Source organism: Rhinolophus ferrumequinum, chromosome 4 (genome assembly GCF_004115265.2).
Source record: "Rhinolophus ferrumequinum isolate MPI-CBG mRhiFer1 chromosome 4, mRhiFer1_v1.p, whole genome shotgun sequence".
Classification (NCBI taxonomy): Eukaryota; Metazoa; Chordata; class Mammalia; order Chiroptera; family Rhinolophidae; genus Rhinolophus; species Rhinolophus ferrumequinum.
This window is the reverse complement of record NC_046287.1, coordinates 86004895-86025524: the sequence shown is the minus strand read 5'-3', so window position 1 is coordinate 86025524 and position 20630 is coordinate 86004895. Positions and strand designations below refer to the sequence as shown.

Below are 20630 nucleotides of genomic sequence, written 5' to 3'. Positions count from 1 at the left end.
TTTTTCTCTACACATACACATACAGAAGATATTTTTCGGGAAAAAAACAAAAAGTGGAATCACACTATACACCACATGCTGATTTATGTTTTCCTCTTTCCTGACCCTTACTCCCAATTCCCTCTTCATAGAAACCCACTATGATGCATTTTGTATATGTCCTAAACCTGCATGCTTCCTGGTGAAAGATGTAGTGAGGTGTGTGTGTGTGTGTGTGTGTGTGTTCAAGTTTTAGGAGTAAAATACTGTCTTTAGCTAAAAACTGTATATTATTTTATTAAATCTGTCTTTAAACTGATTGGGACATGAAAATTACAAAGCAAATCAAGGCTTACTTCTTTCCTTTATTTAGCTTTAATAAAACAAACAGACTAAGAATTAGAGCTCTTAAAATGTCACCTGTTTGCTTTTCTTTTTGAGAAAATGTATAGCTTTAGGTTCCTGTCTGCTTGAAGGTAGGAGAATAGGCTAATTCTGTTCCGTAAGAGGTATTCCTCAGAAAAGGATGACATCAACAGAGAAGGGCCTTCTTCCGGGCCTTCACTGTGCTGCTGTCCATAGCGAATCTTAGCGGGATCAGACTACTGTTGCCCACATTTCTCCAACTTGTTTGATCTCAGGCCTCTTTTATAGTAAGAATCAAATTGGAGTTCCCTGGAATTCACTTTTGGAAAACGCTGGGATTGTGTTTATTTTTCAAGGTTCCTCTACCAGGTGATGAATTTACAGAGTTGAATACGGAACTCAGAAACAATGCAGAGTCACCATATGTGTAGTCTATAACGATTTGATAAAGAATAGCTTTAAGCTTAACACATCTTGTAAACATGATTGGCATAGTTTAGAGTACTCGTGATGGGGTTGGGAAATAGCGAACAAGTCAGAATATTGTGTGACCCAGGAGCGGAGTTTCAAACCCCACCTGGTCCTGCCGCAAGTTCATAGTGGGCAAGTAGCTTCTCTGAGTACCCACTGTGGTCAGGTTCTGCCCCTCCAACACAGACAGCTGTGTGTATGTAATGTGCAGTTAGATATAATTGTGACAATCAGAACAACTATAATTGCATATGATCAGAGAATACAAGATAAAGTCCTAAATCCTCAACATGTCTGTCAGAACTCTGCTGACATGGCCCTGGCTGTCCCTGAACACCCCTGAACGCCAGCCTACGTCATAGCACTCTCATAGCACCCTGTGCTTCTCCTTCCCAGGCCTTGGCACTTACACGTACTTAAATAATTATTAATAACATGTTCATGTTTAACCTTCCGTGATGATTCTCCATGAGATTCTTTTTGTTCACCACTACGTCCCCAGGGCCTTCAGTAAATATTTTTTAAATGATTGAGGAATCACACTTGTGTTTTTTGCAAACATATCCTGATTCTGTAAGTTTCATCAATGTCAATGGTTCCATTGTCCTCACTGCTTCTCACTGTGACTTGCTGTGTGCTTTATTTGACAAGACCCCTGAATGGTTGGACAGTGATTCCTGCCAAAAGTGTGATCAGCCTTTCTTCTGGAACTTCAAGCAAATGTGGGACAGTAAGAAAATTGGCCTAAGACAGGTGGGTGATATGCCTGCTTCGTCAAAATGTTTACCTTGTGATCTTAGAAGAAATAGGGGTAAATTATTATCATGGAGTCGCTTTGTGACTGCACGTTAATTTATTCCTTTTATCACTGTAGCTCATTCCTACTGGATTCAGTTTTTGTAGTGACTTGTTCCCACTAAGTTAAGGAATGTGACTTTAGAATTCTAGTGGCATCTATTGAAATATACCTTAAAATTAGAGGGTCATGCTTAGCTCCTATTGGTACCAAACCATTGAAATTATAGACGTGGTATTTATTTCTTTTTAATAATTTCACTTGCCCTCCTTTGGTCTTAATTTTAGTTATTTAGAGCTACTTAACATACAGCATTTTTGGTCTGATTCCATGGTCGAGTCTGGTCCTCCCCAAGAAAACCAGATGTTGATTTCATGGCCAGAGTTTAAACAGTTGAATCAGGGTTCATTCATGTTCTCCTCCATCAGGCAGCGTAATCTTTAGAGATGGCACTTTCTCAGTACACCCAGCTTTACGATAACCTGACCACTGGTTAGCTCCTAGCGACGATAACTGGAAAGGACCGAGAATGGGGGAAGGGCCCATGGGGAGGTGGCACAGTCAGGTGTGTTTCCCAACAGTCCTCATTCTGAATAAACAGAGTCCAAAAGAGAACATACCTGGTGTGTTCCTTCCCGTTTTCTGGGGTACTCTTGTTTAGCATCCTCACCTGCATGCAGGTGAGCACGCCTGAGCCTACCTGGACACACCGCGGTGCAGCAGCCTTAACGAGTGTCTGCTCTCTCTCCAGCACCACTGCCGCAAGTGCGGGAAGGCCGTCTGCGGCAAGTGCAGCTCCAAGCGCTCCTCCATCCCTCTGATGGGCTTCGAGTTTGAAGTGAGGGTCTGCGACAGCTGCCACGAGGCCATCACAGATGAAGAGTAAGTCCCAGCAGTCTGCAAAGTTGTCCGGGTTAAGGACAGAATGTGATTTGAGAGCTGCACCCAGTACTACAGTCGTGACTACTGGTGCCCTCGTTCCTGCTGGTTTAGAACACAGACCATGGCGAGTGGGCAAAGCCCTGCTTTCCACCAAGAGATTGTGTTCTCTCGTGTGATAAGAGAGGAGGAAGTCTGCACAAAGCACGCGTCTCTGTGCTCTTCTCAATCCTAGGGTTGTGTGCACTGCCAACAGATGTTCTTCAAGCAGAGCTTTCTGTCTGCTCACTTCCTTGAGAAGTGCCCAGGAGTCAGGAGCCCAGGGTTCACTTTCTAGCCCAAGCTGGTATCTTTACAGGAGCCCAATGAGCCTCCAGGCTCCAGAGGTTTCGTTGTCCAGGAAGAGCTAGTCCACTTTACCTAAGAGGCAAATACTACCAGTTGCCCAGCTGCTCAGTCTCGCTGGGCGGTGTTGCCCAGAAACCCAGGACCTTAGGTTACTGCGCCTCTGTGTGCTCGGGCAGGAGGGACACATCTGTGATGTCTCTTTATTGTCGGTTGTTAGAAAACTGCCCCAGATGTAAACAATGCTCTGCAACAAGTTTCCCTTCTAGTGAATTCCAGCAGGATTTCATAGGAAACCAGCTGCCTGATTCTCCCACCCCCACATACCTCCAGCATCTCATCATTTAAGTATTAGATGGGAGCCTTAAAAGCTGCATGTAAATAGAAATATTTACAATGCACCCGAGTAAATCAGCATTTAAAGGAGATTCTTGGCAAATTCGTATAACAAAGCATTCTCTTACAAGTAACCCTAATTTATGTGTTTTTCATTGTTATTTATCTATATCAAATATAAATTAAGATGCATAAGTAAGCATTTCTGTTCATTATTCCCATTCATCACACATGATGAAATTAATATGAGTTCTTCTCGTTAAATTAGAGAGCTGCACATGATCTTAGAGATACTCTAGTTTGATTCTTCATTTTATAGATACAGACACAGACCCAGAGGGTCTGCGTGACTGCAAATTAAACCTAAATCTTTCATTCTAAATATTTCATAGGGATCATTATTGGTATGCTGAAGTCTACTCCCCAGATAGAGCTAGAGATAAAAAGAAGAAAACAACTCTCTTCAGAGAGCCCACTGCAGAGGAGTGGGAACCCTGGAAACACGATTAGAGAACAGGGGTCTCCTTCACCATGTCCCTATGCCCTTTCCGACGTCACTGTTTCTTCTGCCTCTTTTGTGGAAGCATTTGCATTGCCTCTAGAGCACCTGAGCAGTTGACAGGCCTCCTCCTAAAAAAAAGGAAAAAAATACATAGATTCAAAAATACAAAACAGGTAATGATGTTTGTGTATGTTAAAGTGTTAGCATACTATAAAAAAAGTAAGTCTGCCACTATACGTGGAAAAAGAGGGGAAAGTATATAGCCCTTCGGTTAGAATGATAGTAGTATCGTAGACATTTTAACAAGCATTTTTTTTTAATTAAGTAGGCAAAGATAGACTATTTTACCAGAGTCCTTCTAAGAGCAAACTTGGCAAAAGTACAGTGGGTTTTGTTTCGTTTTGTTTTTGACTTTGTCAAAAACACAGAGCTTTTCATAGACTCTATCAGAGCAACAAATAATCTATAAGAGACTTGAAAAATTCATCATCTCTTTCCCATTTTGAGGAATTCTTTCACCTAACAATCCTTTCACCTTGTAAAAAAATAAAATAAAATCATACCAGGTCACCAGGGAAGAAAGGTCCATCTGAGCAGCATTTCTACCATTGAAGCAGTTTTAGCCGTTTGGCTGAAAATTAGAGCTTAGCATCACCCTGGATCTCTTTCGTTCGTATGTCACAGCTTTTCACTCTTCGAATTTTCTTTGCTTCTTTCAGACGCGCGCCCACGGCTACCTTCCATGACAGTAAACATAACATTGTGCACATGCATTTCGATGCAACCAGAGGATGGTTACTGACCTCAGGAACTGACAAGGTTATTAAGGTAGGAAGCCAGCTTATTTTAGGAGCTTCCCATCTCTGGCCCTATGTGAATATACAGGAGCACCAAGGCCATGTGCAGTCTGCTCAGGTTACCCTTGGCAGCGAGCATCTTTGAGAACCTGTTACATATAAGGCCCCATGCCAGGCACTGGCTGTACACACCAACATAAGACACAGCTCTTGCCTGCCAAAGAGCAGCTAGTTTACTGGGGACATACTCTTAAAAAGACAGTTAATAATAGGGCACATGAGCAGTGGCCAGAAGAGTAATACAGACAGGGACTTGAAGAGTCCCCTGGGCTGGGGTGGGGGGGTTGGGGGAGACGGTGCCGGAGGTGGCTTCCTGAAGGAGGAGGGATTTGAGCTGAGTACTGAATGAAAGGTAGGACTTGAATAAGCCAACAAGTAATAAACAAGATCTGTTCCCATTGAGAGCAATTAATCCGGAAGCATTCCTCCAGGGCCTCTCTAAGGACTGGTAGACTTCATGATTCAGTGCCACGGCGCAGGCCCAGGACAGAGGGCCACACCTGCATCGTTCCCTGAAAAACACAGAGGCACGGCCCAGGCTCGCCCAGCACACCAAGCTCCGCTTTTCCTGGGCCGTTCTGGGCCGTTCTTAGAGGCAGCGGCAGGATAAGGTGGTTAAAATAACCCCCTTCGGAAGCTACCAGACCTCTGTGACTTGGAGCAAGTTTAAACTCTGGGAGCCTTGGTTCCTTTATTTTTGAAAACGAGACACTTTATAGAACTGTTTGGAAAATTAAATAAAGTATGGAAAGGATACAGCACATCCCTGGTACCCATTTGGTGCCTAATATAATAGCTTAGTTCCCTTCCCACTTAAATGAGTGATCTGCCTTTACTTATTCTCCGTTAGATGGATAAACATTTCCAGCTGCCATTGTCATGTTTTTGAGGTTTATATTATACTTTTTGGTGGAAAAATACTCTTTTACAGATTTCAAAATCATGTTACTATAGTATTTAGTTGCTTGTTAAATTAAATTCACTTCAGTTCAATGCTAAGGACTGTTTATCCTCAATACAATTTAATTTTAGTTCCTTGCATGTCTTCTTTTTCTTTTTACAGTTGTGGGATATGACCCCAGTAGTGTCTTGATGACACTCCCCGGCATCAGATATTTACTCAAGAAACGGTTCTCATCCAGATCCTGCTGGAGCTGTGAGCAGACGTGTGAGAAGAGGAGCTGAAGAGCCCAGCCAAGCTGGCGCATTGCCTGTACACAGTGGTGAGCTAGGGAGTGAACACTTGGAGGGGACTCTTTCGACTTGTTCATAGAATATAAAAAGAAGATATTTTTTTAACAAATGGTTTATACAGTCTGGCTGTGCTACATTGTTTTGAGTATACTGAAAACTCTGTGCAGTGTTTCATTTTTATGTTTTTCAACCCTTCATTTTAGTTGTTGCTTTGTGTGTCGGAGAAATGAGGGAAGTGTCTGTTCAGGGTATTTTTGGTCATTATTAAAGCAGTTTCCATGTTTTCTTCACTTGGGCACGGATCCTGAGGTCAGCATCTTTCTCTTGTCTCTGTATCTGTGTACCCTCCCCATGTGCCGATCACCAGAGTGTATGTATTTACACTGTGCATTTGCAGTGTCTCTGCTTTCACAGAAATCCTCTTAGGTTGAGCGATTTGGAAAACCATCCATGTGGATTTACCAACTGACTTCTTGAATCGCCTGAAGAATGACCTGTTTGTAATGCCTAACTTGTTCATGTTCTTGTTGAATAGAAATGACCTTGTGTCTCTGTCTCAGCTTTCTCAGCTTTCTCCGTCTTTCCCACGTAAGAAAATGCCATGAGAAAGCTCTTCCCAACCATTGTCGTTACGGAAGTAAATTATTGTAACTCCGAGCTTCAACTAGCAGTGCCTGGATTATTTCTACTTTAGTTGGAGCCTTCTGAGCATTTTATGTTTTAGTTTTATTGACACAACTCTCCCTCATTCATGATATTAAAAACAAACACGAAACCCCTATGTTCTTCACAAAAAGTGTCTTTTAAGATGTGTTTTTCCGTGTGACATCACCTCTGACCTTGAACATGTTCATTAATGCGAGATTGTATCCTGTCCTGTTCCTCACCATTGTATTTTTTTCCCTTTTAAAAACTAGAACACTCTGCACACTTTCATACTAAAACTGTGTGATCTGAGACATGAAAGATACTGAATCGTATGGTTCGTGCTGTGTCCTATTAGAAATGTAAAAAAAAAGGGCTTTAGAAAATCAACTTGAAGGGAATCCAGTCAAACTTGATACAGTGAAATATTCTTGTGTGTAGTGACTCAACTCAGGATATTGAAGTCCTTTTTAAAAATCTTATTTTCACCTATAAAAATAGAATTTAAATGAGTGGGCAAGCATGTGCTATGTGCCCGCCCGTTTTAAGCACTTTACGTGTGCCACCTCAGTCAGCCCTCACCTGTCCAGAGCACTGGGGATCGCTGAGTCTCTTGGGGATCACCAGGTTAAATAAAGTTTTGCAGGTAAACAGGCCAGTTACTTGCCCATCTCTATCCAAGTCCTACCTCCACAGTGTCCTGTTCACTTCTGATTTGACAGATTGTTTTCCCTTTTCTGAGAAAGCAAATTTTTCCGTCATGATCATTACTTACTTTTCTTTCTAGCCGGGGACGGTACTACCAGCCATACTTGGGTCCCACGCCTAACACTGACCAAGCATGCTTCCTAGACAGGGCTCTGCTGCTGCAGCCCTGGGAAGCAGGACCAGTGGGCGTTCTGCAGTCCGCCCTGCACATGACAGCCACCACCTGAGACTCAGACCAGATCAGCCCATGTGACCCTACGCTAAGGGTGTATGCACGGGCATACATACAGGGACGTGATTACCATTGTCACTTCACACCCCCTTCCACACCACCCTTGCTTGCCATCAAGCTGTTACAATTAATCTGACTCTGTTCTGCATGATTGCTCTATGAGAGAGCTATCAAAAGGGAATTACATTTAAAATATTCAGATGTCTATTTTATAGTTTGTTACTAGAACCTGCAGCCATTACTAAGTTGTACATAATAGAGAACTATGTCGGGAATGAATGCTAGAAATGGATCGCTCTGTTTGCTCTTCCTGAACTTTGGAGCGTGGCCTCTCTACAGAGCAGGAGACGCAGTGTTAGGGAGGCAGTAGATCAGGCACCCCGTAAGCCTGGCGTGGATCTGAGTTAGGTCTAGATGAGCTCACACCTCGTGTGGGAAGCTGATTGTCCCTGTTGGATCACATGTGTCACTCTGTCTGTGACCCTGCACTTCACGAGTCATCTCCCTCCCAGCATGGCCGTACCCCAGCCCACAGGACCACTCAGAGATTAAAACCACTTGACACCTCATTGGTGATGAGAGTCACAATCAAAAACCACAGATACGTCAAGGTGTCTACTGCTCTGCCCTTTTTCTCCTCATCTGGGTGGGGGCTTGAGCAAACCAACTGTGTGTGTTTGTAATACTGTGAATTTTTGAGTTTTACTTTGAGTGTCTCCACCATTTTTATAACTCAGAGTGAGAGATGTGCTGGTGTTGGGTGTCTTCCAAGCATTTTATGGAAATGGAAGCTTCATTCACTAGGAGTGAAAGCTGGCACCAGCACTGGACTTTTCTTCTGTCTAGGTTAGTTCTTGTTCATGGTTCTTGTTGTACTCTAATGGATTTGCACTTTACATATATTTTTGCTCTGTTACTTCAATATACAGAAGTTCTGGCAAGTAATGCCTAACTTGGCTATGTTGGGAAAGTGGCAAAACTACACATATCACGCACATAGTTGTTCTTTCTTTGGTAGGATAAAACCAATCACGTGATCTCGCTTTCTCCAAAGAAATGATGTTACTGGAAACTTTAACTGCCTAGGGATGTCTCCACAGTAGCCAAAGTGGTTTTACATTAAGTCCTTGGAATTGTGTGTCTTTTTATATGAGGTCCATCAACCATTATGTATTTCTTATTTGATTGTTTGAATTATTCAAAGAATCATAAAATTGCAAAACTGGAAGGGATCGTCAGAGATCTAGAATGTTCCAAGCACAAAACACTTTAGTCCTACCAGGCAGTTAGAACAGCTGAGGTATAAATTAAAAAATCTACAAGAAAAATTTTCAAGGAACAATTGTTTTTGAACATTACTTGGTAATGGCATGAGAGGGAGGAGTGACTTCTAGCACCTTGAAACAGGGAGCCCTCAGAAGGCAGGTTTGTTCCTCTTATCATAGGCAAATTTCACTTCTTTTGGCCCCAGCCCTGTGGTTATGGGGGGTTACTACACAGTGCGGCAGTTATTGCAGGTCTTCATCGGTGTAAACTCCTTCCTACAGTCTGCCCCATAGACCCCCCAGTGGCCATATTTAAGTGGAAATCCAGGGGCACTGAAGAGGCATCCTACCCTGTTTGAAGGCTCATCAGTTTTAGAGTCAAGTTTTCCTGCAGTCAAGGCTAGTATCAAAGTTCCTTTTTCTTTGGAAATGCCTCAAATTGTTATCTTAAAATCACCCATGGTAACTAATTTTTTAACTTTCTGGATGCACAGCCCCTCACTGGAGCTGGTGAGGTAGAGCTAGAGACCCTGCATGTATGGAAGAACTGGCCTGGAGGAACCGACATACTGATTCCAATTACACAGGCAGGCCAGGCTAAGCGGCTCCCCTTTGAAAGAGGAAACACCTTGACCTATGGCAGGAGGAGATTGTTCTAGACAACTGGCATTACACTAATATGCAGTGCCAAGCCTTCCGGTGCATAAGCAGGCAGCTGCTGCCCTTCATTGCCCTCTGGGCCTTAAATCATTCTTGCAAGTAATGGGTCATTTCAGTACAGTGTGGTGAATGTGATAAATCCTCATTGCAGCGGCACTCTCCCAGTGGAAGAGTGGAAGGGAACATTTTTCTCAATTCAATGGCAGTAAAAAGGGCTCAGGCAGCCACTGCCTCAGAGACCTGGCTGTGCCGAGGCAGGGGCACCCAGCCTCCCACCACGGGCCGTGGCACTTTCTAGTTCCTGCAGTTCTATCCGTTTGCCTTTTTCTCTCAGTACCCAAGTAACATGTGTCCATAGTTTAATTCAGGAACATTCACATTCATGTTTAAACTTGAGCTCAATTTTATAACCAAGAACTATATACTTGCCAACTGAGGGGTTTCAGTTTTTAATTTTGTCTTCAAACATTATCCTTACCACTGAGAAGCCTCTTGAGGCCTAGCACACCAAAGGAATGTCTGCAAATTAGCTCTGTCCAAAATTGGCGTGGTACCCTCCGTTGGTTCCCATGCCAGGGAATGTTTGAACTGACCGTGGGCAGCTCGTTGTCAGTGATGTGGGACGGAGATTAAAGCTTGGAGTAAGGGTTGAAGTCAATGATCGTTCTCAGGATCCCTTTCAATCCCACGATCCTATGATTCCATGAATGTTATTATTGGTCCTGCCTAAACCATTCCCAGTGGCCCACACGGCTGACTTCACTCAGATAAATGGGAGCATATCACAGCATGTTTGTCTTCTGTCATATCAAGAAAACTGCTTTCAGCATTTTTCTATCTAGAGCCTAGGAGGTTTGAAAAAGATGAAAGTGGAAGTTAATCGTGGTGCCATCTCATTAAAAACAGATACCTTAAAATGCTCACCTTTGTGAGCCAAAAATGTAGCTGACTTTTTTGGGAGAGAAAGTGTCAGGGAATTGCAGGTTGATTTAAAAGTTTAAAATTAGGATCTGCCCTTGATATTCATGATTCTCCCCATCCCCCATTTTTTTCTTGATTCCCTGGGAAGCACAAGAGCGTGAACTATAACACAAAAAGGAAAAATAGCTTGAAAAAAGTATTTCACTTATATACACTTTTTTCATTTAAACGGATGGCAGCCTTATGTCAGTAGCATACACCAATATGAGGCGAATCGGAATACTTGTGTCACTGGTAACTACTGTACTCTCATATATATTTGTTTTATGCCATTTGCCTTGCTTTTTAAATGACTTTTTTTCAGTGTACTGTCGTTTTGCAAAAGAAACTCTATGAAAAATAAAAAGACTGTTATTAACTGGACAACAAGGAAGGTGCTAGCCCCATATCGTGCCTCCCTACCACTGTATCCATAGTGGACATGGATGCTTCTGCTCTGGATACCTATCTATGGCCACAGCGGAGACTGACTGCTGAGGGCATGTTACTTTGTGGATATTCTTTCTTTCTTTTTGAAGTGAGATTCTCCTAAGGGTCAGCTGAGAATGTAATAAGTGCGAAGCTGGAACAGATTTCTTAGATGTGGTTCTCTGTCACTGATTCCACCAACCAGACCAAACAGTCTGGACACTGACTTCCTGAATGTGAGGGGGTGGGACTGAGCAAGAATTTCCTACAGTGTTAAAATGTCTGTCTCCAGTTCTCCATTCAAATGCTGCTGAATGTTGTGAATGTTTTAAACTCTGCTCACTTTCCCACTGTGCTTCCCTCCTACTAACTACATGTAGCCATTACCAATGTACGAGACTCAATGCAAAGTTACCTTCATGGTTTAAAATAAATCTCTGTGGAAAACATCCTGCAGCTGTGGTCCCATTGTTGTTGTCCAGCTGTAACACGTGACCACATATACTCCAACAACCCTGCTTTGGTGCTAACTGTGGGGGTGGGGGGTAAGTCTCCGGGCCACTCCTGTACCTGGCTGTCAGGATTCCAAGGAAAGCAGCAGTCTGGTGACAAAGGGAAACCACCATTCACCCCAGATTCTAAGCACAGCAAACGGGCTGTGGCGTGTAGTCCTTCTTTTATTTGTTTACGTTTCACATAAGTCTACTTTAACTGTGGTTGATGAACTCTCCAAATGAGGAGAAAGAGAGCTTCAGAGCAAATACACCCAGGAAAAGCCTCTCTGAAAACTCATGAGGCCCTGTAATTTTACTAACAATTGTCACCCCAATAAATTAAAAAAAAAAAAGTTAATAATGAAAACTCATGAGGCCCATTTTATGGTTAAGAAAATACGTGGGAAGGAATCAGTGGCCTGCACAATGGCGAACAGCCAGTGGGTGTGGTAGCTGGGTGGCACTTCACACCAAGTCCCCTGCCCCCGGTGGCACCCCTCCCTCACAGCCCAGCTCTGCCAGCACAGCCTCACCCATGCCCAGCACACCAGAGGCCCCCGCTTCCTCCTGCAGAAAAGGAGAGCTGCAGATAAATAGAGCTGATGCTTGCTGGCCTTCCAGTCAGGTGCACCCAGAAAAACCCCTCCCTTGGGCTGCTTGGCTGAGAGCCTGGATCTGAGCACCGCTGAGGAACCGCACTGTGGCACTGGCCGAGCTGTGCCCACCTTGGTTTTCCTCCACCATGGGTGATGAGTTAACGTTTATGTTGCCTTGAACACCAAGGATGTATGTAGACATAAATCTGTTCACTGATTTGTTACAACTTTCCCTGGAGTCACTAGAAGGTAAAATGGTGTCATTCAGGGTTTTATCCAACTGGAGCACCAAAATGACAGGTGCATTATTGAAGCAACTTCTAATCCTAAGCAAATGTAAACTAGGCCCCACGTAATTTGTTTATGTAAACAGGCACTGTCCCTTGGTTACACTTGGCTCCTGGGGATGCAGGGCAGTGTAGCGCCCTCTGCTGGTGGACAGGCAGGCACAGTGTATTCGTTCTTCCCCCATTCCTGCTCCCCTCAGACTGACAATGTGGGGAATTTTAAATGCAGAATTTGAAAGAAAACCACATTCTCACACAAATGAGAGACTTCACACAGGAAAAGGACCTGCTGTAGAAGATGTTTAGATTGTTCCCAGCCCTAGTCATTTATTTTAAAAGTTCCGGCGCATTGTAGGTTCCTCATTGCTACCGGGACGTCTTTCGGACGAAGTGGAAGCGGAGTCTGGTCGTTACCCCAGCTCTGCACTTCCTCGAGTTTTCCAAGGCGATTCTGGCCCCGCGTTGGGTCTGGCCGGGCCTGTTTAAATCTTGAGGCAGGATTTCCATTAGTTCCTCCTCTTCAGCCTGTGAGGAGAGTGTTCTAGCAAGAGGCAAGGGTATGGGAACTGATTTCCCATCTAACAATGGGGGGGGAAACAAAGATGTGAAAACTGCCGTGGCCTGGACTGGCCTCTGTGTCTGCTGTGTGGCCCCAGGTCAGTCAGCTCCCTGACACCTGCCAGGGAAGGGCCCACACGGGAGTTAGATGCCATCCCTACCCGCGGGTCCCCACAGACAAGTATCATGATCTGTAGGCGTCTGAGGGAAGGGCCTCCAGGCCTGCTACCTGGCTGGGAAGGGCTGGGGGCTGGGGAGTGGGGTGTGTTGGGAACTGAGGGCAGGGGCCAGGGCCGGGGAAGGGGCACAGTGCGAACAGACACATCATCCTCACTGCAGGGTCACCAGAGCTTCACAATAGCTCAAGGTGGAGTGGTTATCCATGATAGGGAAAGAACCATAGAGAGGACCCTAGCTTCTGCCCCAGGTCTCTCTTGTACTGCCATCTCCCCCCAGCCTGCCTCCCCTGTGATTGCCCTCAGGGTCCTGCCCAGAAAAAGACCAAAACCTGAACAGATCACTGCCTCCAGAAACAGGAAAGCAGAGTCGCAATGTTCTTTATTCAGAACAGCTCCCATTCCCCTGGGCTTGCAGGTGGAAATGCCTCCATCGGGTGCCCACGGGGCCTGGCCGGCCCAGGACTTGGATGACAAGTGCTCACAACCTGAAGACCTCTGTCCTCAAGGGACCCACTGAGTTCAGAAAGCTAGATGGGAAAAGCAGGAGGTTGTGGGGCACTCAGACGTGAAGCACTTAACAAAATTCACCCCAACAGGCAAAGAGCCATTCCACCAAGGAAGCCCAGGCACAATCCCAGGGATAGGGCGACAATCCCACCCCCATCACAAGTTTCAGGGGAAGGAGGGTCCACCTCAAGAGGCCACCAGCATATAGTTTAAGGGGAAAGAAGTGGCTGCCTTCACACCGGGAGGAAGTCGCCTTGAAAGAACAGGCCACTGGGCTGCATGGTGACACGGGGGTGAGGGCCAGCCACAGCACGGTGTCCACCCCCTGGTCTGCAGAGCGCAGCCTGTCCTTGAGCCTGGCGTGGAACCTCAGCATGCACAGCCTCACAGCTGCGAGAAGGAAGACTCGGGAACACAGGTTGATTAGGACAACAATCTCAGCAGAAGAGATTTTGTGTGGTTGCTTTCTTTTTAGTATCATAATAAGGAATGAGGTCATAAACTGCTCTCTTCCTACTTTAAAATAGCATTTATCCAAACTGTTCAGATTCCAGAGATCCTGTTACAAAGCCCCTGAGGTGCTGTCCTGGGGCCTGGGTGGAAAGGGTTGCTCACCAGATCCTGAGAGTGCGTTGGGTCCCGTGCCCGCCAGGCACCTGGCCATGGGCACCCAGACCAATCCATCCTGAGAACAAAATCACCTGCAGTGCCCCCTCCCCCCACCTCCTCCTATCCTAAGAAATGGGCTCTTTCCAAAGATGCTGAGAGGGAATTAGACACTTAGACTCCCACCTTCTAGTTAGCCATCTCTCTCAAATGTTTCTGACCTCTCTGAGGATCCTGGCTGATGGTTTCTTGAATTGCTGAAATGTTTTCTTCTTTTTCGGGAGGAGGAGAGTAAGAAGGGAAAGAACTTTACTTCCTCTGGCAAGCTCCTCTGCCTTGTGTTCACTCTGCACATCTCACCCCAGGCTGCATAGAGGATCCTGACCTAGTGTCACCTCCCCAGGCTACAGCACCCGCCATCCCTCAGCCTGCCCCTCACCACAAGTGGCCCAGAGATGGCTGCAGGCTACACCCCAGACCTCAGGGAACATAGTGTCTCTACAGTGAGGACTATGGGAAATGAAATCATTCTCTTGTGAAACCAAACAAAGAAAAGAAACCAGAGAAAACAACATTTGAGAGCCACAATGAGATTACAGGATTTTAGAGACACAAAGGATCATCTAATCTAAGGCTCTCATTTTTTAAATCAAATAGAAACTTTTTTTTTTCCTTTTATGGAAGCTATAATTGTTAACTGTCAAAAAATTAGGAAGTACTGATGAGCAAAAAGAAAATATTTGGACTTCCGGTCAAGATGGTGGAGTAGGTAAGCAGTGTGTTTGCCTCTTCTCATGACCTGACCACATTAAAATTACAACTAAATCATAGAACAATCACCCTGGAGAACGATCTGAAGTCTAGCTGAACAGAAGTCCTATAAATAAGGATATAAAGAAGAAGCCACATCGAGACTGGTAGGAGAGGTGTAGGTATGGAATGGGATGGCCACACACCTGTGTGTGGCAGGTGAGAATAGGGAGCGATATCTCAGCGGCAGAGGCCCCCCCTGAGGAGTGGGGGAAGCCAGCCCTATACTGGGCTCCCTGTCCTGGAGCACCAGGGCAAGGAAGAGGAGACCCATAACATCTGGCTGTGAAAACCAGGGACTCTGTTCTGTCCAGGTGACATGAAAGGCTGCTGGAAACCCAGGTGTCCTCTTAAAAGGCCTGCACACAGACTCACTCATTTGCAGACACTCACCCTGAGCTCCAGCGGAGGGATGGTGGCTCAGGAGGCACCAGAGACATACGGGGAGAGACTGAGTTGTGTGGCTTTAGGGTGAGGGCTTGGAAGGATAGCTGCCATTGTCCTTGTGTTGAGCCTTCCTCCTGTGCAACCAGTGGGCAGGCACCAGCTTTCTTGTATTGAGCCCTCTCCCCAAATGGCCAAATCTGAATCTGCATTAGCCTGATGAATACGACTCATCTCACCTTGTGACACCCTGAGACTGTGCCTCACCTAAGTCACGTACTGACAGAGGCTCTATCAGCAGCTGAGCCTTATGGGCAGCCAGTAGGCAGCAGCAGGATTTGGGGTGCCCTGGGCCTTTTGTTGCGCAGCCCCAGGCCCAATACTGGTGATAGCCAGCCTCGGTTCACAGTGAGGCCTCTCCCGTGCACCTCCAGGTCCAGCACAGGCTGCAACCAACTATGGGTCACTTTGCAGCTCCTACCAACTAGCTCCAGGCCGGTCACAGGCAGTGGCTGGCTTGGGCCTGCACTGGAGCCCCTCCCAAGAGGCCCCAGAACCAGCACATCCAGTGGATGGCTTCAGAACACAACAGAGCACCACCCAATTAGCCCCCTATGTCATACCCACAGGGTGATCTCTGCAGGCATCAGCCCATCAGGGTAAATCCCACTCCATTGAGTCAACCTCCACACAGCAGCTCATATGCTGTAGTGATGGCCAATCCTCACAGCCAGTCAGCTTAAGAGTCAGTCACGCGTACTGACATGCCAACAGCAGTCAAGGTTCAACTACAACAGAACACACACAACCTACACAAGGGACACTCCTGGAGCATTCGGCTCAGGTGATCAGGGAGACTGTACTCCCTGGGCCCCAAAAAGACACCTACTACATAAGACCACCCAGCCAAGACTGTGGATATACCAGATCTACCTAATACATAGAAACAAACACAGAGAGGCAGCCAAAATGAGGATACAAAGAAACATGTCCCAAATGAAAGAACAGGAGAAAACTCCAGAAAAAGAACTAAATGAAATAGAGGCAAGCAATCCAGCAGATACAAAGTTCAAAACATTGGTTATAAGGATGCTCAAGGAACTTAGTGAGAACTCCAAAAAAGAGATAGTCAGCATAAAGGACATAGAAACCATAAATAGAACCAGTCAGAAATAAAGAATACAATAACTGAAATGAAAAATACACCAGAAGGAATCAACAGCAGATTAGATGAAGCAGAGGATCAAATCAGCAATTTGGAAATGAAGGTAGCAGAGAACACCCAATTGGAACAGCAAAAAGAATTTAAAGAAAATGAGGATAGTTTAAGGAACCTCTGGGACAAAATGAAGCATATCAACATTCACACGATAGGGTTACTACAAGAAGAGAGAGCAAGGGATTGAGAACCTATTTGAAGAAATAATGATGGAAAACTCCACTAACCTTATGAAGAAAATAGACATACAAGTCCAGGAAGTGCAGAGAGTCCCAAACAAGATGAACCCAAAGAGGCCCACACCAAGACACATCATAATTAAAATGCCAAAGTTTCAAAACAAAGAATCCTAAAAGCAGCAAGCAAAAAGCAGTTAGTTACCTCCAAGGGAGCTCCCATAAGACTGTCAGTTGATTTCTCAACAGAAACTTTGCAGTGCCAAAGGATTGGCATGAGATATTCCAAGTGATGAAAAGCAAGGACCTACAACCAAGACTACTCAACAAGGCTATCATTTAAAATTGAAGGAGAAGGTAAAGAGCTTCCCAGACAAGGAAAATGTTAAAGGAGTTCATCACCAGCAAATCAGTATTACAAGAAATGTTAAAGAGACTTCTATAAGAAGAAGGGGGGGAAAAGAAATATGAATAATAAAATGGCAATAGCTGTATACCTATCAATAATCACTTTAAATATAAATGGATTAAATGCCCCAATCAAAAGACATAAGGTAGCTGAATGGATAAGAAAACAAGACCTATACATATGCTGCCTATAAGAGACCCACTTCGGATAGATTGAAAGTCACACACAGACTTAAAATAAAGAGATAGAAAAAGATACTTCATGTACATGGAAACAAAACAAAACAAAACAAAAAACAGCTGGGGTAGAAATACTTAGACAAAATAGACTTTAAAACAAAGGCTATAATAAGAGACAAAGAAGTACATTTCATAATGATAAAGGGATAAATCCAACAAGAGGACATAATCCTTGTAAACATTTATGCACCCAACATAGGAACACCTAAATATATAAAACAAATATTGATGGACATAAAGAAAGAGATTAACAGTAATACAGTCACAGTAGAGGACTTTATTGACATCAAGAAATATATCTTCTGGACAGAAAATCAACAAGGAAACTGTGGGGACAGAGTCCCATAGAGCAGTTTCCAGGCTCTTGGCCTCTCATCGGGAGGTGCTGGCTTGGGTGGTGGATGACCATCAACCGTGATTGGTTGGCCGTCAGCTGTAACTGGTTAGCCAATTGGCTACTGATGTAACTGCCGGGCTGCGTTGATTGGTTGGTTGGCAGGCAGAAGAAGTGAATGGCAGACTGCAAATCGTGTGGATCCTGCTGCACGTGTCTCGCCCAGCTGCCAGTGAGAATATAGTGGTATGACTCCCCTATCTACGGCTCCGTGGGTGCTCCTTTTTGGCCTCACCTTATCCTGTGTTCTTATGTGGGGAGCGGGACCAGAGACCCCGCATGAGTCCCTGCATGACAGAAACAGCAGCCGCAAATGACACATTAGATTGGATGGATTTCATTGATATTTTTAGAGCATTTCACCCCAAAGCAGCAAAATATAAATTCTTTTCAAGTGCACATGGAACATCTTCCAAAACAAACCACACGTTAGGCCACAAAACAACTCTCAGTAAACTTAAGAAGACTGAAATCATATCAAGCACCTTATCCAAAGACAATGAAACTAGAAACCAATTATAAGAAAAACTGAAAAATACACAAACACATGGAGACCAAATAACATAAAGAATTCATACAGTGCTACACCAAAAAAAGAAATAATCCAATTAAAAGTTAGGCAGAAGACATGAATAGACATTTCTCAAAAGAGGACATACACATGGCCAATAGACATATGAAAAGATGCTCAACGTCACTGATCATCAGAGAAATGCAAATAAAAACCACAACGAGATACCACCTCACACCTGTCAGAATGGCTATCATCAAAAAACCAACAAACAAATGTTTGTGAGGACATGATGAGAAAAGGGAAACTTTAGGCACTATTGGTGGGATTGCAAATTGGTGCAGCAACTGGAAAACAGTATGGAGATTTCTCAAAAAAATTAAAAATGGAACTATCATATGACCCAGCAATCCCACTTCTGGGTATTTATCCAAAGAAATCCAAAATTCTAATTCAAAAAAATATACGCACGCCTATGTTCATTGCAGCATTATTTACAATAGCCAAGAAATGGAAGCAACCTAAATGTCCATCAACAGACAACTGGATAAACAAGTGGAGGTACATAGATACAATGGAGTATTACTTGGCCATAAACAGAATGAAATCTTACCATTTGTAACAGAATAGGTGGACCTAGAGGGTATTATGCTAAGAGAAATAAGTTAAACAGTGAAAGACAAATACCATATTATCTCATATATGGAATCTTAAAAAAAAAACAAATGAATAAACAAAGCAGAAACAAACTCATAGATACAGAGAACAAATTGATGGTTGCCAGATGAGAAGGGGGTTGGGGAGATGGATGAAAAGGGGGAAGAGGTTAAGTACAAACTGGTAGTTACAAAATAGCCACAGATGTAAAGTATAGCATAGGGAATACAGTCAATAATATTGTAATAACTAGGTATGGTGTCAGGTGGGTACTAGACTTATTGGGGGGATCACTTCATAAGTTATATAAATAAGTTATAAGCACTATATTATTGTGCACTTGAAACTAATATACTAATGAATGTCAAGTGTAATTGAAATTTTTTTAATTTCAAAGAAAGATAAAATTTGAAATCTTATGTGGTGCCACTTAGAGGACAAGTGTCCCCGTGCTCAGGCCCCTGCCCAGCCCTCCCTCAGCCTCAATGTCCATGCCTGAGAGACCCAGTAGTTGCTCTGTGGCATGTAGACAACAGGTGGCAAACTGCACATTGACCCCGATGTAAGAGCCGGGCAGTGGTCTTCCCAGCACAAATTCTGTAAGCAGACAGGCTGCCGTGGGGTTGTCAGGGTGAGAGGTACTTGGGAGTATAGGAGGCTGGTGGCTTGCTGCAGCCTGATGGAGCTCATGCTGGTCAGGCAGCGCCAAGCATGTCTCCATTAGGAAGAGAAGAACTGAGAAGCCACACTCTCCCGACATCCCCAGCCTGAGTCTCTCCTGGTGCCCCTTTGCAATTACAACAGGAGACTGCAAACCCTCAGCTGCATGCATCAGATGTGAATCTGTGCCGGGTCTCCAGCCAGGTCTCCTAGGAGGCTACAGAGCACCAACATGCATCTTTTTCTATGGGGGTGTGGGTGTAGCAAAAATTACATCACAAGGCGTGTACTGTTTTGGAACCTGATGTCTTCGTGTAATGACACAGTGCAGACAATTTTCCTTTCCCACAGACATTTATTGACAGCAGTTTTCAGGTCTGAATGGCTTTCTTGTACAGGTGTTCCATAATGGATTACCTTACTCTCCTATCACTAATGTGACCATGAGCAACTTTATTTTCCATGTCTTTTATTTTTTTTTAATATACAATCGAAGGATGTATTAAATGTTAAAGCTTCTAAGAAACTGGCTTTCACACGGTGACAGCAGTGTATGAGAGAGAGCCTGCTTCCCAAAATCTTGTGACCGGGCCCCACTGGGATGTCCTTGCCTCTCTGTGCCTCAGTTTCCTCATCTGTAAATGGGTGTGATAGTGGTGCCCACCTCACAGAGACTGTGAGGACATACATGTTAGCATCCAGACAGCACTGGGGGCAGCCCTGGGCACCTCCGTGTCCTATGGGTCGTCCGCTGTGGCTGCTGCCATTTCAGTTCCCTTGTTTGGGGAGGAGGAAAAAGCTGCAGGGAGCATGGAGTTGGGGTGTGGGGCCCGGGAAGGGGCAGATCCTGAAGAAATCTCTGCTCTCCTTCCCTGCTGCTCCAACATGCTTCCAGATCATTCCAGCTGTCTCCTTAGTGGTTATCATTTGCTTTGGTGCACTCATTACTATTTCCAGAAACATGGGGAGTGGCGAGGTGGCCTGGGCCTACCCTCCAGCTTCCCAGTGGCCTCCCGCTGACTTCGTTCCGGCCCTGTTCATCTTCTGTGACACGGAGATGCCTGTGTTCACCGGGCCCCTCTATCCCTGGGCCGCTGTAGTCAGGGGGGCACCCAGCCCCGCGAAGGCACCCAGCCGCGCCCTTATTTCCGGCTGGGCACAAGGCAAACCAGAAACAAAAGCTCTCTTTCTGAGGACCAGCCTTCTCCCTTTCTAGCCCAACGTGTCTTTCTCAAATGGACACGAAGCAATCCTTTAGTCTTCATGACTTTGGTTTTAGGTCATTCCTGGGGAGAGTGGATCCTGTGGCTGCTCAGATAT

At 44.8% G+C, this 20630-nt stretch overlaps 2 protein-coding genes across 2 annotated transcripts in view; one reads left to right on the top strand and one right to left on the bottom strand.

The window, feature by feature from the left end:
- WDFY2 (WD repeat and FYVE domain containing 2) overlaps positions 1-10512 on the top strand; it is a 164751-nt gene extending 154239 nt beyond the window's left edge. The window contains exons 9-12 of the mRNA XM_033104237.1: positions 1468-1569; positions 2364-2494; positions 4394-4502; positions 5595-10512. Of these exons, the coding sequence (XP_032960128.1) occupies positions 1468-1569; positions 2364-2494; positions 4394-4502; positions 5595-5624 (372 nt within the window). The 3' untranslated portion in view covers positions 5625-10512. The remainder of the gene's footprint in view (positions 1-1467; positions 1570-2363; positions 2495-4393; positions 4503-5594) is intronic.
- Positions 10513-12367: 1855 nt separating this feature from the next.
- Positions 12368-20630, bottom strand: part of DHRS12 (dehydrogenase/reductase 12) — a 38185-nt gene continuing 29922 nt past the window's right edge. The window contains 5 exon segments of the mRNA XM_033104036.1: positions 12368-12579; positions 13181-13265; positions 13485-13528; positions 13531-13635; positions 13861-13901. Of these exon segments, the coding sequence (XP_032959927.1) occupies positions 12368-12579; positions 13181-13265; positions 13485-13528; positions 13531-13635; positions 13861-13901 (487 nt within the window).